Here is a 12,397-nt window from a genome sequence, read left to right on the forward strand (position 1 = left end):
AACACTCACCATGCATGAGTGAGGACTTGAGTTCAGATCCCCCAAAGCCCCATAAAAGCTGAGTGGGTATGTAGTGCTTTTGTAAGCCCAGTGTGAGGGAGGCAGAGACGGAGACTCTCTGGAGCAAGCTGGCCAGCCATACTGGCTGAAACAGTGAGCTCTGGGTTCAGTGGGAGACCCTTGCCTCCATCTATGGGAGACCCTGCCTCCATCTGTGGGAGACCCTGTCTCTATCTATGAGATAGAGAATTATCAAGGAAAAACGTGACGTGTCCTCAGACCTCCACATGAACATGCACACATGTATGTCTGCACACATGCAAACACACATCTATATGTACATGCACACTACAAATACATGTATATGTGCAGATATATGTATATATTATACATGCATATAAATAATACTAAATTTTGTTTGTTTTCACAGCAAACCCAAGGAACCTGCATTCAGCCCAGGTAGGTCCTGTTTTCATTCTTGGATGGGGGGAGGGGTAAAATTTAGACCTTGACTGAGTGGCAAATAGGAAATGGTGGCCTCAAGCCAGGCCTTGGGGACTCAGGAAACAGCTCCGGTGTTTGTGAGTGCCACCAGGCAGCCACTGGCAGCTCAGCTAACAGCAGGATTGCCAGTAAACAGGCATAGAGACTAGACCACTCCCCGCCCCTTGTCAGACCCACATGGAGGTCAGTAAGGGTTAGAGCAGGAACTTCCACCATAAAGATCCCTTCATCTCTCCACCTGCTCAGCCAAAGTCTCCTGCACTTCTCCCCAAGGGAAAGTCTCTCCTCCACAAATACCTGTTCAAAATACCTGCTCCCTCTCTGCCTCTAATTTCCTAAATTACAAACCAATACTTCATAGATGGCTGTCCATATATCTCTCTAAATCACACTATATAAGAAAGCAGATGCTACGTTCTCTCTTTTTTAGCATATTAACTGTATTTTAAGATATAGTTAAACATGCAAAAAATTACGAGTATGTAATTAAATAAATTCATCTGATTTTAATTTTCCCAGTTCCCTCCTTCCATGAAAAATTATCCCTGAAAATGTAACTACCATAAACCCACAGGCGTGCGTCCTGAGTGTACATGTCAGGATACATGAAATGTCCCCTTGTTCCCTTGTCCTCTGGGGGGCAGAGTACCACCAGCCTGCGGCAGACAGGCCAGTTACACTTGCGGTACCAGCCATCTCTTTGTCTAGCCCTTCAGTCTCCGAAACCCCAAGGGAAGCGCCGGGTGACGCACTGCACAGGTAGGCAGAGCTTCCCAGCCCACAGCTCTCTGCACGAGGCTGCTGCGCAGGTCCAGAGACTGCTTCGTACAGGCAGAGCCCTCCTCGCATGACAACGGTTCTGTAACTTGTCCTAAGTTCAACGCACCTCTGAACATTCACTTGGATGGGCTTCAACACGTGGCTGTAATTTGGATTGCCATTCATCATTGGCTAACTCTAGGAGGTCTGAACGGATCTGAAGAGAGCTATAAGGCAGCCCCTTGAGTGTCCACTGTCTGGCATGAAGCTCTGCACCACTGACCTCTCCCCACTAGCACTTCTGGGTTTGGTGATTGTGTGTTGTGCTCCTAACATGTCTGGAAACAGCATTGCTTTCCCGTGTCATGTTGACTCTAGATGTAGGCCATCTGAGTTTATAGTACACAGTGGCACACAGCTAAACATTGTTTTGACCTAGTAATTTTTAAGGGTGAGGTAAGGAAACCTCAGTCACAGGCATTCTTCACTGGAGCCTAACCACCACATAACTTCAATAGACTGTCCAATAGACTGTGTGTGCACCGTCTGCACCCATGATCGGCTCTGTCTCTCTGTCTTTGGAAATGCCGTTGTATGGGCATTAGTCCTGCCATCCTGGCAGGGTTGATGCACGTCTTACCGATAGTTGGTGGAGTTGGTCGCTTTCTACTTCACTTTAAACTCCATCATTCCTGCTTCTCTTTTCTCTGAGATGGGGCTGGTGGCTGCTTTTTAAGTCGCCATTTGCGGTCAGTGGAAGAGCAGCAGCTTGGGTGAGAGGTTAGAGACGGGAAGAGGTTCAGAAGAGGAGGGAAGGAGAGAGCTGGAGCCAAGGCTCAGAGGGAAGGCGGGGTGGGTACTGAGAGACACTTCAGCCTGAGAGGAGAATCCTCATGAAGGTGGATGTAGAAGATGAGGCCAGATAAAGAGCCTGGCAGGGAAGTTAGGACTGTTAGACCGAGTGGTGAACAAGTAGGCAGTGAGCCTGATGGATGAAGCGTTAGATGAAGTGAAGTCCGGGCTGGTTGGGATTGGCAACAGTATGCAAGGTGACTCCAGGGAGCAATAAGAGAGCCTGCAGTGCAGTGATGGCAGTCTTGGGTAGACTGTTCCAGATACAGCCAGGGAGGATGGTGCCCATGTGAGAAACATCCCAGCCATCACCGGGGCAGTGGCTGGAACCGCGTGTGCCACAGGGATAAGCACAATCATGGTTCTTACCTAAATATCAAGCTTCATTAAACCCAGAATGAAGAGTGTCACGTGCATTGGGATCTGAAGCGCATGCCCTTGGTAACAAATGGTGTTGCATGTGGCCTTGTTTGAAAGGCCTTAGCCGTTGAAGTATTGTGGTTGTCTCTACTTACCCTCATCAGTATCCTCTCCAAGGTGACTTTTTGTGGGGTTTTGGGTGGGTATTGCTGTTTACCCCTGCCTGCTTTAGAGTCCATTGATTCTCCAATCTGCAGGAGCTTCAGAATGGAGGGTCTGACTCTGAACTCATCCGGAGTCCATGTTTTCTTTGCTCATATTATGGCCTTGAAACTCTAGTCAGAGTGCCCCATGTGGGTTTGATTTTTCGTTTGTTCGTTTTGTTTTTGTTTTTACTTTGGCCCTTCTATTGACTAGAATGCCAAAAAGTTATTTTAGGGGCCTGCAGAGATGGCTCAGCAGTTAAGAGCACTTGCTGCTTTTACAGAAGACCCAGATTCAGTTCCCAGCACCCACGTGGTGGCTCACAACTGCCTGTAACTCCAGTCCTAGGGTATCTGGTGCTCTCTTCCGACCTCCACAGACACGAGGAATACATGTGGTGCATATACCCATACACATAAAAACAATAAATCTTCCAGTTAAAAAGCAGTTATTTTAATAGAAATGGTCATTCCAGAAAACCCTCCCCGCTTTGGTTTCTCCCCCTCCCTCCCTCCCTCTCCCTCCTTCTCTGTTGGGTCTTCACTTTCTTTTTCCATTTCTAGCTTCTCTTTAAGTGTTTATTTTTTATTTTAATGCTTTGCTTTTAAGATTTATTTATTTATCTGGGCAGTGGTGGCATATATCTTTAATCCCAATACTCAGGAGGCAGGGGCAGGCAGATCTCTGAGTTTGAGGCCAGCCTGGTCTACAGAGCAAGTTCCAGGACAGCCAGAGCTGTACAAAGAAACTCTGTTTCAATTTTTTTTTATTTAGCATTTTCTTTTTTATTGAATCCTTGCCTGCACTCATCATTCTGCTGACTTGGCATTCTTTGCATTTGGAAGAACTGTACAATGTAAAAGATACATGGAAGTATATTTTACACTCTAATATTACAAATCAATTTAAATATCATAAGATATTTTTTAAAGTTTGATACTGATATTGTATATACGTTGGACTCAATGACAGACTTAGATGGGTTTCTTGAGTTAGTTGTGATTCTTGGTTGTACATTTTCTTCTGATAACAATAACATATCTGCACTCAGATGTCCCAGGGAATGATTGTTAGCATCTAGTTCACACCTATTTCAAAGTCTTATGTATGGTGTGAACTTGAATGAGAAGCTCAAAAATAACGATGACACAAACGCTTGTTTCAAGTTATTTAATTTTGTGTTAGATTTTTAACTTAATTTTTGTTTACATGTGTATGTGTCTCTGTGTTGGAGTATGTACACATATATGCAAGTACCAAAGGAGGCCAGAGGAGGGCAGCAGATCCCTCAGAGTGTTGTGAGCCATCTGATGTGGATGCTGGAACCTGAGCAGTATGTGCTCTTAACCTCTAAGCCATCTAAGGAGATAGGTTTTATCTCTTCTGGAACAAATAATTGAAAAGGGCATGGCATGGAGTGGGAGAGGAGATGGGGACAATGGGACCAGTGAGATGGCTCAGCAGATAAAACTGCTTACCAAAGCCTGACTACCTCAGTTTGATCCCCTGGGTCCTGTGCGATGGAAGGAGGAGATGGAAGGAGAAAAGAGACTCCCACAAGTTGTTCTTTGACCGTCACATGTGCCATGTGACCCCCCCACACCCTCACCAACACATTACATAAGTAAATACATTTTTTTAAAAGAAACTTTTTTAAGGTACACAAGGGAAATGGTCGCCTGTGCAGTGGCAGGCCAGCCCATGCGTGGCATTTGCTCTCAGGGTGCCGAGATATATCACTGACATCTCTGTTGCTTTTGTAGAAGAGGGATATGTAAAAATGTTTCTCCGAGGCCGCCCCGTGACCATGTACATGCCCAAAGACCAAGTGGATTCTTACAGTTTGGAAGCAAAAGCTGAGCTGCCAACGAAGCGGCTGAAGCTGGAGTGGGTGTATCCTTTATGCACTGGCCAGATTGTCGGTGGGTGACTTCTGGAAGTCTAGTGGTAAAAGATTCATAAAAGTTCAATATTTTACTGTGAACTTTAAAAAAAAATCAAGTTTTCAAATGTGGCCATGTAGGAGAAGCAGTTCCTGAGCAAGTACTCATGATTGTGGTTCCTGTTCAAATGCATACCTGCTGTTTTCCTGAAAAGACAACATGGGAATGGTCATTGTATAGATGAATGGTGTGGGGGCTAGAGCAATACATCATGTTTATGGCCTGCCTGTCAATCTAAAAGAACGTTAGTTAGGCAGCCGCAGAGAAGCAAGCTTAGGAAAAATCATCAAAATGGGTCCATGTAGGACTCTAATGACCTTTCGTTGTTCTCGCTTTTTTGAGGCAGGGTCTTACTATGTAGCCTAGCCTTGAACTGACAGCAATCCTTCTGCCTCAGTCTCCTGAGTGTTGGGGGTGTAGGCATGCGTTTCTGCCACTCAGTGCCACGCACTCACTTTCACCGTGCAGACAGGCTGCAGTAACCACTCTCCCCCTGCAAAGACTTTACACTTCCATGTCCAGTGATTGCCGCTCACTGACTAATGTCACGCTCTGAAGACAAACTCCAAGATGTTGATTTAAGTTGATGCCGCCTTGCCTCCATTGACAAGAAATTAGTATTTGAGATTATGGAATCATATTCATGGAAGTCAAAAGATTAGATGTTGCTTGGCAATCTATTTGGGCGCATGTCATGGACGGGTTCTGCCTCTTAATTAAGTTGAGCAGTTTACTAAATCTAATCCAGAAAAGGTTATTCAGAGAATGTTTCCTTAGTTGTGTTTTAAAAGATGTGAAACAATAAAATTTGCTCCAAATAAATGGCATTTTGGCAAGGTTATTTTTCACACTCAAGTTCAAGTGATGCTTTGTTTTCAGAAGTACGCATGATAAAATTAACGTTGGCCAGTGAGAGGGCTCAGTGGGCAAAGGTACTTGCTGCCAAGCCTGAGGACCTGAGTTCAATTCCTGGACCTACACGGTGGAAGGAGAGGACCGACTCCTGCAAGTTGTCTTCTGACCTCCACATACACACTATAGCAACCATGCACATGTGCACACACACACACACACACACATACACACACACACTCACTCTCTCTCTCAATAAATGTAATAAATTTAGAAGGACACTAATAATTATTCCTAAAATGCTGGAGCAAGGTTAATTAATTCATTAATTTAATGAACAGTTAAAGATTATTTCAAGCATGTCGGTACTAAGATCTACTAGATATAGAGCGTATTTCATTTTGTTTTGTTTGAGACAGGGTCTCACTATGCAGCCCCAGCTGGCCTGGAACTCCCAGAGATCCAATTAGGATTAAAAGCGTGCACCACCGTGCCCTGCACCTGTTTCCTGTTCAGTGTTGTTTAAATTGGTAAAACTGATAGGAATAGTTGCCCAGTACTTAGAGGCCTGTTGAATAAAGCAGTGCCTTAGCAGCTCTTAAAGGCAAACTGTTTTCACCTTGACGACACTAAGCTATGGGTACCGGGGCCGAGACTGTCGCAATAACTTGTACTTGCTCCCGACGGGGGAGACCGTGTACTTCATCGCGTCGGTAGTGGTGCTTTACAATGTGGAGGAGCAGCTGCAGAGGCATTACGCGGGCCACAACGATGACGTCAAGTGGTGAGTCCTCACAAACAGGTTGTCACAACAGAGGTGAGCTAGCCTTAGCTGGAAGAGGTCAGCATCGGAGCACATACCGGGGTGACAGTGGGGAAGCTGAGCTCCGAGGCCACACTGGGAAAAGCCGGTAAAGCTTTCTTTCTGTTCTCCATATTGTCTCTGGGCTCCCTGGCTCTGCTGCCAGATTCACACAGCTCTCTGTCTTCACTGCACTTCTGTGTGACCAGATTACCTGAGGAGGGGCGGGAACAGCTTTAGGAAGCTTTCTTAACATACCAAATGTAAAAGGCTTCAACCTGGGTCTTTAATTTTAGATAAAGGTAAATGTGCTTTGTTGTGTACTTATGGCTTAGTCTGATATACCTACAGTTCATTTTATAGCTTAGGGAAGACCTTGGAGTGACTTGGAAGATGGGTAGATGGATTTGGGGTCATCCTGGATCCCTGACTAGTGATAAAAATTCTACCGACAGAAACGAAGGCCTCTTTCCTAATTAACATACCCAGAAATTACTTGTAAGAAAGGGTGTGGACTAAGTCAGTGGTTCTAAGATTGAAGTGGTATTTTCCCAACAAAAGATGCCTTTCCTTAAGTTTGGAAGTCTCTAAGAAGAAATAAGGGGATTCTGATACACGAAATAACATTTGGGGGCCGGAGAGATGGCTGAGCGATTAAGAGCACTGGCTGTTCTTCCAGAAGACCAGGGTTCAATTCCCAGCACCCACGTGGCAGCTCACACCTGCCTGTAACTCCAGTTCCAGGGCTTCTGGCACTCTCACACAGAGATACATACAGGCAAAATACCAATGATCACAAAATTTGAATAAATTAATAAATAAAATAACAAAGATCTCTGAGAGACATCTCTGGGTCTTATAGGTTAATATTTTAAAAAAAGAAATAACATTTGTTGTCTAAGGTCTTTGGGCTGTTCAGGGAATTTGGGTGAGTCTGTAAGAAGCTAAGCAGAATGGATTCTTGTGTTTAAACTTTTGGAAGATTGTAGCTAATCAAAGGGAAGTAAAACTTGACTTTGTGGTGGAGGTGTCTGATAAATATCCTTATTTTAGCCTAGCGGTCCATCCTGACAGAATCACCATAGCAACAGGACAAGTTGCAGGCACGTCTAAGGATGGAAAGGTGAGGTTTGTTCATTGTCTTCCTGTTTTTTGTAAGGAATCAGCAACAACCTCCTGAAAACAATTTTGCTGATGAATCTACCTGGTTACATGTAGTTACAGCTTCTGAGTCCTCTTATGCAAAATGAATATGTCATCATGACCTTAAGCCCCCCACCCCAGAGCTCACCTTAATTTCAACAAATTTTATAAACATTATCACTGGTTATGGTGGTGCACACCTTTAATCCCATCACTCAGGAGGCCGAGGCAGGTGGATCTCTGTGAGTTCAAGGCCAGCCTCATCTACAGAGTGAGTTCCAGGACAGCCAGAGAAACACAGAGAAACCCTGTCTCAAAAAACTAAGGAGAGAGACAGAGAGACAGACAGACAGAGAGAGAGAGAGAGAGAGAGAGAGAGAGAGAGAGAGAGAGAGAGAACAATAGCAACAACACATTAAAAACAGCATTGTCTTGCCAAAGAATCAATTCTTGAAATTCTTACCTCCATACATGATCAGCATGGAAAGACGTTAATCTAATAAGCAGAGTTAAAAATCACCAAGTAACCGTATGTTATGGGAAGTCCTTGGCCGGGAGTGCCCACCAGTTATCCCTTCCTCCGGTGGAGTTCATGCCTGGTGCTGATCACAGAAGCTGCTGGGAGCTTTGGGTGAAATCCGCAAGTGCGTTAGCAAGACTTCAAACTGGATTTTAAGGACGGAGGTGAGGGAACAAGTGGGCCCTAACAACTAGGACACTTCCAAGCTGGCTTCCATGTGGGATTGTCATGTTTCCCTCAAAACTCTTACAGCTTCTCAAGTCCCTGATTGTACATCTTGTCCTTGTGTGATGTATTACCTACAACTAATCACAACGGGGACCTTCATTTTTATCAATGTATATCCGACCAGAAAACATGAATGTAGCCGTATCTGAGACGATGTTTTCATAATATCCAATTTTAACCATCAATTTCATGCTGTTTTTCATTGACATTCTACACTTGTGAGGAGTGAAATAACAGAAGCCAGACTACTTTTATGTAAACTCACATAAATGGAGTGGTTGTTCCTGTTTTTAAAAAGAAAAAGAAAGCAAGCCTGGAGGAACTCTTGGAAATTAGAAACCAACTGTTTACTCTGCCCTCTAGTGGCATGAAAGTGTATTTCCATTTCTGGCACTGGAACTGAATCTAAACCATAGAGAAAGTTAGAGTTAGCTGAGCTGATTTTTGACCCGTGGGGAAGCCCAGAGAAGCTACATAATGGCATGTGGTGTCCAACTACTGGGAGACAAGGCTGAACTAGAACAAGGTTCATCACACACCTGCCTCTGCACTGGGCACAATGCCCCCCCCCCCCTTCCATGATGACGAGCCTGCTGATGGCACCAGGATGCTATCTTTGGTGAAATGCCACTTCTAAAATTTAGAGAAACACAAATATCCAAAAGGAGTGTCACTTCCTCTGGTACGGTTGTCAGAGGCCGGTTAGGCAAAGGTTGAAACTTGGTAGGCTTCTCCTGACACGTCAGTTGCCCGCAGGGCCCAGTGCCTCCTGAGGCCACTGGGAATGCTTTCGTTACGTTCTCAGGTGGACTCCTCAAACGCAGAAAAAGGACTTTCTGTTTGACAAAATTGAAGTCACTTCCAAAATGATTTTATAGTTCTGAGGTAAAGAGCAGTAATTAGCTGACAGTATAAATGGTGGCTGTACTCTTTCCAAACAGCAACTGCCACCACACGTGCGCATCTGGGATTCTGTGACCCTGAGCACTCTGCATGTCATTGGGATAGGCTTTTTTGACCGGGCTGTCACCTGCATTGCATTCTCAAAATCTGTAAGTATGAACATGTACAGGGACACATTTCCAATGCAACATTTCTAGCCACATGGCTTCCAGCCTCTCTCAGGGCATGCTGATCCAACAGACCCATACTTAAGGCACTTCAGTTTGGAGACTTACTCGATCGTCCACGTCCATGTTCACACCAAACACTCCCATTTGTTCACCCGCCTAGGGCTTTGCTCTGCATATAATCTTACAGCAGCCATGTGCCTGGCCAGGAAAACAGGACTCAAAAACAACGAGTGTGCGGTCTTCATCTATGATATAATGCACCCTTTCTGTGTGTTGGGGGGTGGTATGTGTCTGCAGGTGCACATGGTGGAGGTGAGCATGCATGTATGTGCATGCAGAGGCCAGAAGTCAACCTCACCACAGTGCTGTTCCTCAGTTTCCTTGTTTTTGAGACAGTGTCTCTCACTGAGACCCGGGGCTCTCGGATTCAGCCAGGGTGGCTGGCAGCAAGCTCTAAGGATCTACCTGGCTCTGCCTCCCCCATGTTGCCATTACAAGTGCACACCACCAAGCAGGTGGTGGCAGTAGTGGCGCATGGCTTTAATCCCAGCACTTGGGAGGCAGAGGCAGGCAGATCTCTGTGAGTTTGAGGCCAGCCTGGTCTACAAAGCTAGTTCCAGGGCAGCCAGGACTGTTACACAGAGAAACCCTGCCTCACTAAAAGAAGAAGAAGAAGAAGAAGAAGAAGAAGAAGAAGAAGAAGAAGAAGAAGAAGAAGAAGAAGAAGAAGAAAGTAAACGACCATGTTTTAGTCATGTTTGTCCCATTTTCTCACGTTCAGTCTTCCCGTGAATGCTTTTTCTTGGCAGAACGGAGGAAGCCATCTCTGTGCTGTGGACGACTCCAATGACCACGTGCTGTCTGTGTGGGATTGGCAGAAAGAAGAGAGACTGGCTGACGTGAAGGTCTGGCTCAAGTCATTCACTGGGGCTAAGCCACACCCCCAGGGCATTGCCCGCACAGGCAGCAGGTTCCAGGGCTGCCCACCACCCCTACCCCTGGGAACAATCCTTCTTGTCAGATCTCTTTGCTTCTATCTCTCTTCCCTCCTGAGATCCTGCTGAAGACCTGCCAGGGTGTTTCCTGCCCTCCAGGGTCTATAGATTTTTTTCTTCCTTATTTCATAGTGACAAGCCTAATTTTAACTCATTTGGTCACTGTGTGCTCACTTTCCTTCCTTCAACAAACCCAGGTGCCCACAATGTGCTGGGCTGCCACCCATGAGGGGTGCCTGAGGTGGATGATGACTGAGGTGCGCAGTACCTGCCAGTCTCTAGGGCTGCAGGAGAGATGGGTGCCAGCACCCCTGAGGTCAGGACTCTGCATCTAATCAACTTTGCACAGAACGTTGAATTGACATTCCTATAGCTCTCTCTTAAGGTTTTCTCCTGTCAAGCGCACCCCTGGGTTCCTATTTTTAAAGAACTGACTTCTCATGTCTCCTCTTGGCATCTGTCAGCCTCAGCTAACCTAACTCTAGAGAAAAACATCGTTCAGCCTTCCTCAGATAGCATTAGGCTTGCTCAGACAGCCTTAGCACCTTATGGGAGGTTGCACGTAGACAGCCTTAGCTACTAAGCTGTCTGTCCCGTGTCTGGGATGCAGACCTGTATTCTAATCAGATGTGTTTCCTGGCCTGACATTCCCTGTCTTCCAATGTTGCCAGCAGGGATGTACGGGGTTCATCCTGTGCGCCGGGTTAGAAGCAGCCAGAGGCAATGTTCTAGGTAGGATTATGAACGTAGACCTGAATCATTACATAGAAGCAGTAGTCAGGGCTGGATGCAGTGGACCAGGATGCCTGTCCTGGAAGTAAGAATATGGACTGAGAGGCGCTGATGTGGCTGCCAGAGAGCCACCTCATGAGAGCCCAAACTGAAGAACTCCGGGGGAATCAGGGCAGCTGCAGTGAGCAAGGATAAGGATGGATGGAGTCCTGGGACCTCCCTAGAGGTCCCAGTCACTGGGGAGAGGGAAGGGGTGAGACATCTGCCCAGCCAGTCTCAAAGGTGCCTTTCCAGGACCTCCCTGGGGCTCCCAGCCACAGGGCAGAAGACAAAGGGGGAAGGAGGCAGCAGCCAGAATAACATGCAAAATGAAGCCAGTGGGGCTTGAGAGGCCCAGTGCCCTGTTCACCCAGTTTTGTTAAGCATTGTAAGAGGCCTGTGGCATTTGATTCTCTGTTTTGTTTTGTTTTTGTTTCTCGAAGTGTTCGAATGAAGCTGTGTTTGCTGCGGATTTCCACCCCACAGACACCAATATCATAGTCACCTGTGGGAAGTCACATCTTTACTTTTGGACCCTGGAAGGAAATTCCCTTAACAAGAAGCAAGGGTTGTTTGAGGTGAACTGCACTGTTGGCTCAGTTTGCCTGCGTGGCACATGGAGGGGCTGGGTTTGAAGGGAGCGTCGAGACAGTTCAGTCTTAGCACTTGTTTTAGTGACAAACATGAGGTGTGGAGAAAACGAGACTCCCTTGGGGTCCCCCTGACGGTGGGGAAGCCCTCCACACCTTGAGAATCTCCTTGGTAATAAAATGGAAAGAAAAGTCAGGCCCTCCTGATGGGGCAGCTAGCGGCAAGGAGCCTGAGACAGGCACTTGCTCCTAGGATGGGCACCCTGGCTTTGCTAAGGGTGGCGGGGACTTTCTGTGCTCTATCCCCCATTCCCCATGTACCCCACCACCACCACCCTGCTCGAACCGTCCGCAGCTTTAGGATTCCACAGCCATTTAGGGCTGCCATAAATCTCCTTCTCCTAGAGTGACTCATCTGGAGGCCCGTTTTCTGACAGTGCAGAAAATTGAAAAGCCACCAGGGTGACAGCAGAGACTGACACCATCCAGCTGGGGTTGATGGGGTCCTAGCTTTATTAACACAAATAAAAGGATGTCTTTGGCAAATAATATCCCTGTGCATACTTACTACATTCCACAGAAACAAGAGAAGCCAAAGTTTGTCCTTTGCGTGACGTTTTCTGAAAATGGTGATACCATTACCGGAGATTCAAGTGGCAACATCTTGGTGTGGGGAAAAGGTAACAAGCAGTTGTCCCGAAGCCATTTGGTGGTTTTGGTAATGTTGTACCTAAGACATTGGAGGTGGTCTGTATGGAAATGAGCTGCTGGTGTAACGTACAGGACGACCACTAGGTTCCA

General features: G+C 46.3%; 1 protein-coding gene across 4 annotated transcripts in view; it reads left to right on the forward strand.

Moving 5' to 3' along the window:
- The window catches only part of Eml1 (EMAP like 1), a 157,428-nt gene that overhangs the window by 122,118 nt on the left and 22,913 nt on the right, over window positions 1–12,397 (forward strand). For 2 of the 4 annotated variants that reach the window (XM_059278953.1, XM_059278952.1), the window contains exons 5-13: window positions 431–459; window positions 1,213–1,263; window positions 4,443–4,572; window positions 6,109–6,258; window positions 7,330–7,399; window positions 9,109–9,219; window positions 10,050–10,145; window positions 11,450–11,584; window positions 12,177–12,276. In XM_059278953.1, coding sequence (XP_059134936.1) covers window positions 431–459; window positions 1,213–1,263; window positions 4,443–4,572; window positions 6,109–6,258; window positions 7,330–7,399; window positions 9,109–9,219; window positions 10,050–10,145; window positions 11,450–11,584; window positions 12,177–12,276 — 872 coding nt within the window. The remainder of the gene's footprint in view (window positions 1–430; window positions 460–1,212; window positions 1,264–4,442; window positions 4,573–6,108; window positions 6,259–7,329; window positions 7,400–9,108; window positions 9,220–10,049; window positions 10,146–11,449; window positions 11,585–12,176; window positions 12,277–12,397) is intronic. The other 2 variants (XM_059278954.1, XM_059278955.1) reach the window with 1 other exon arrangement.

The sequence above is a fragment of the Peromyscus eremicus genome, chromosome 14, assembly GCF_949786415.1.
Source record: "Peromyscus eremicus chromosome 14, PerEre_H2_v1, whole genome shotgun sequence".
NCBI lineage: Eukaryota > Metazoa > Chordata > Mammalia > Rodentia > Cricetidae > Peromyscus > Peromyscus eremicus.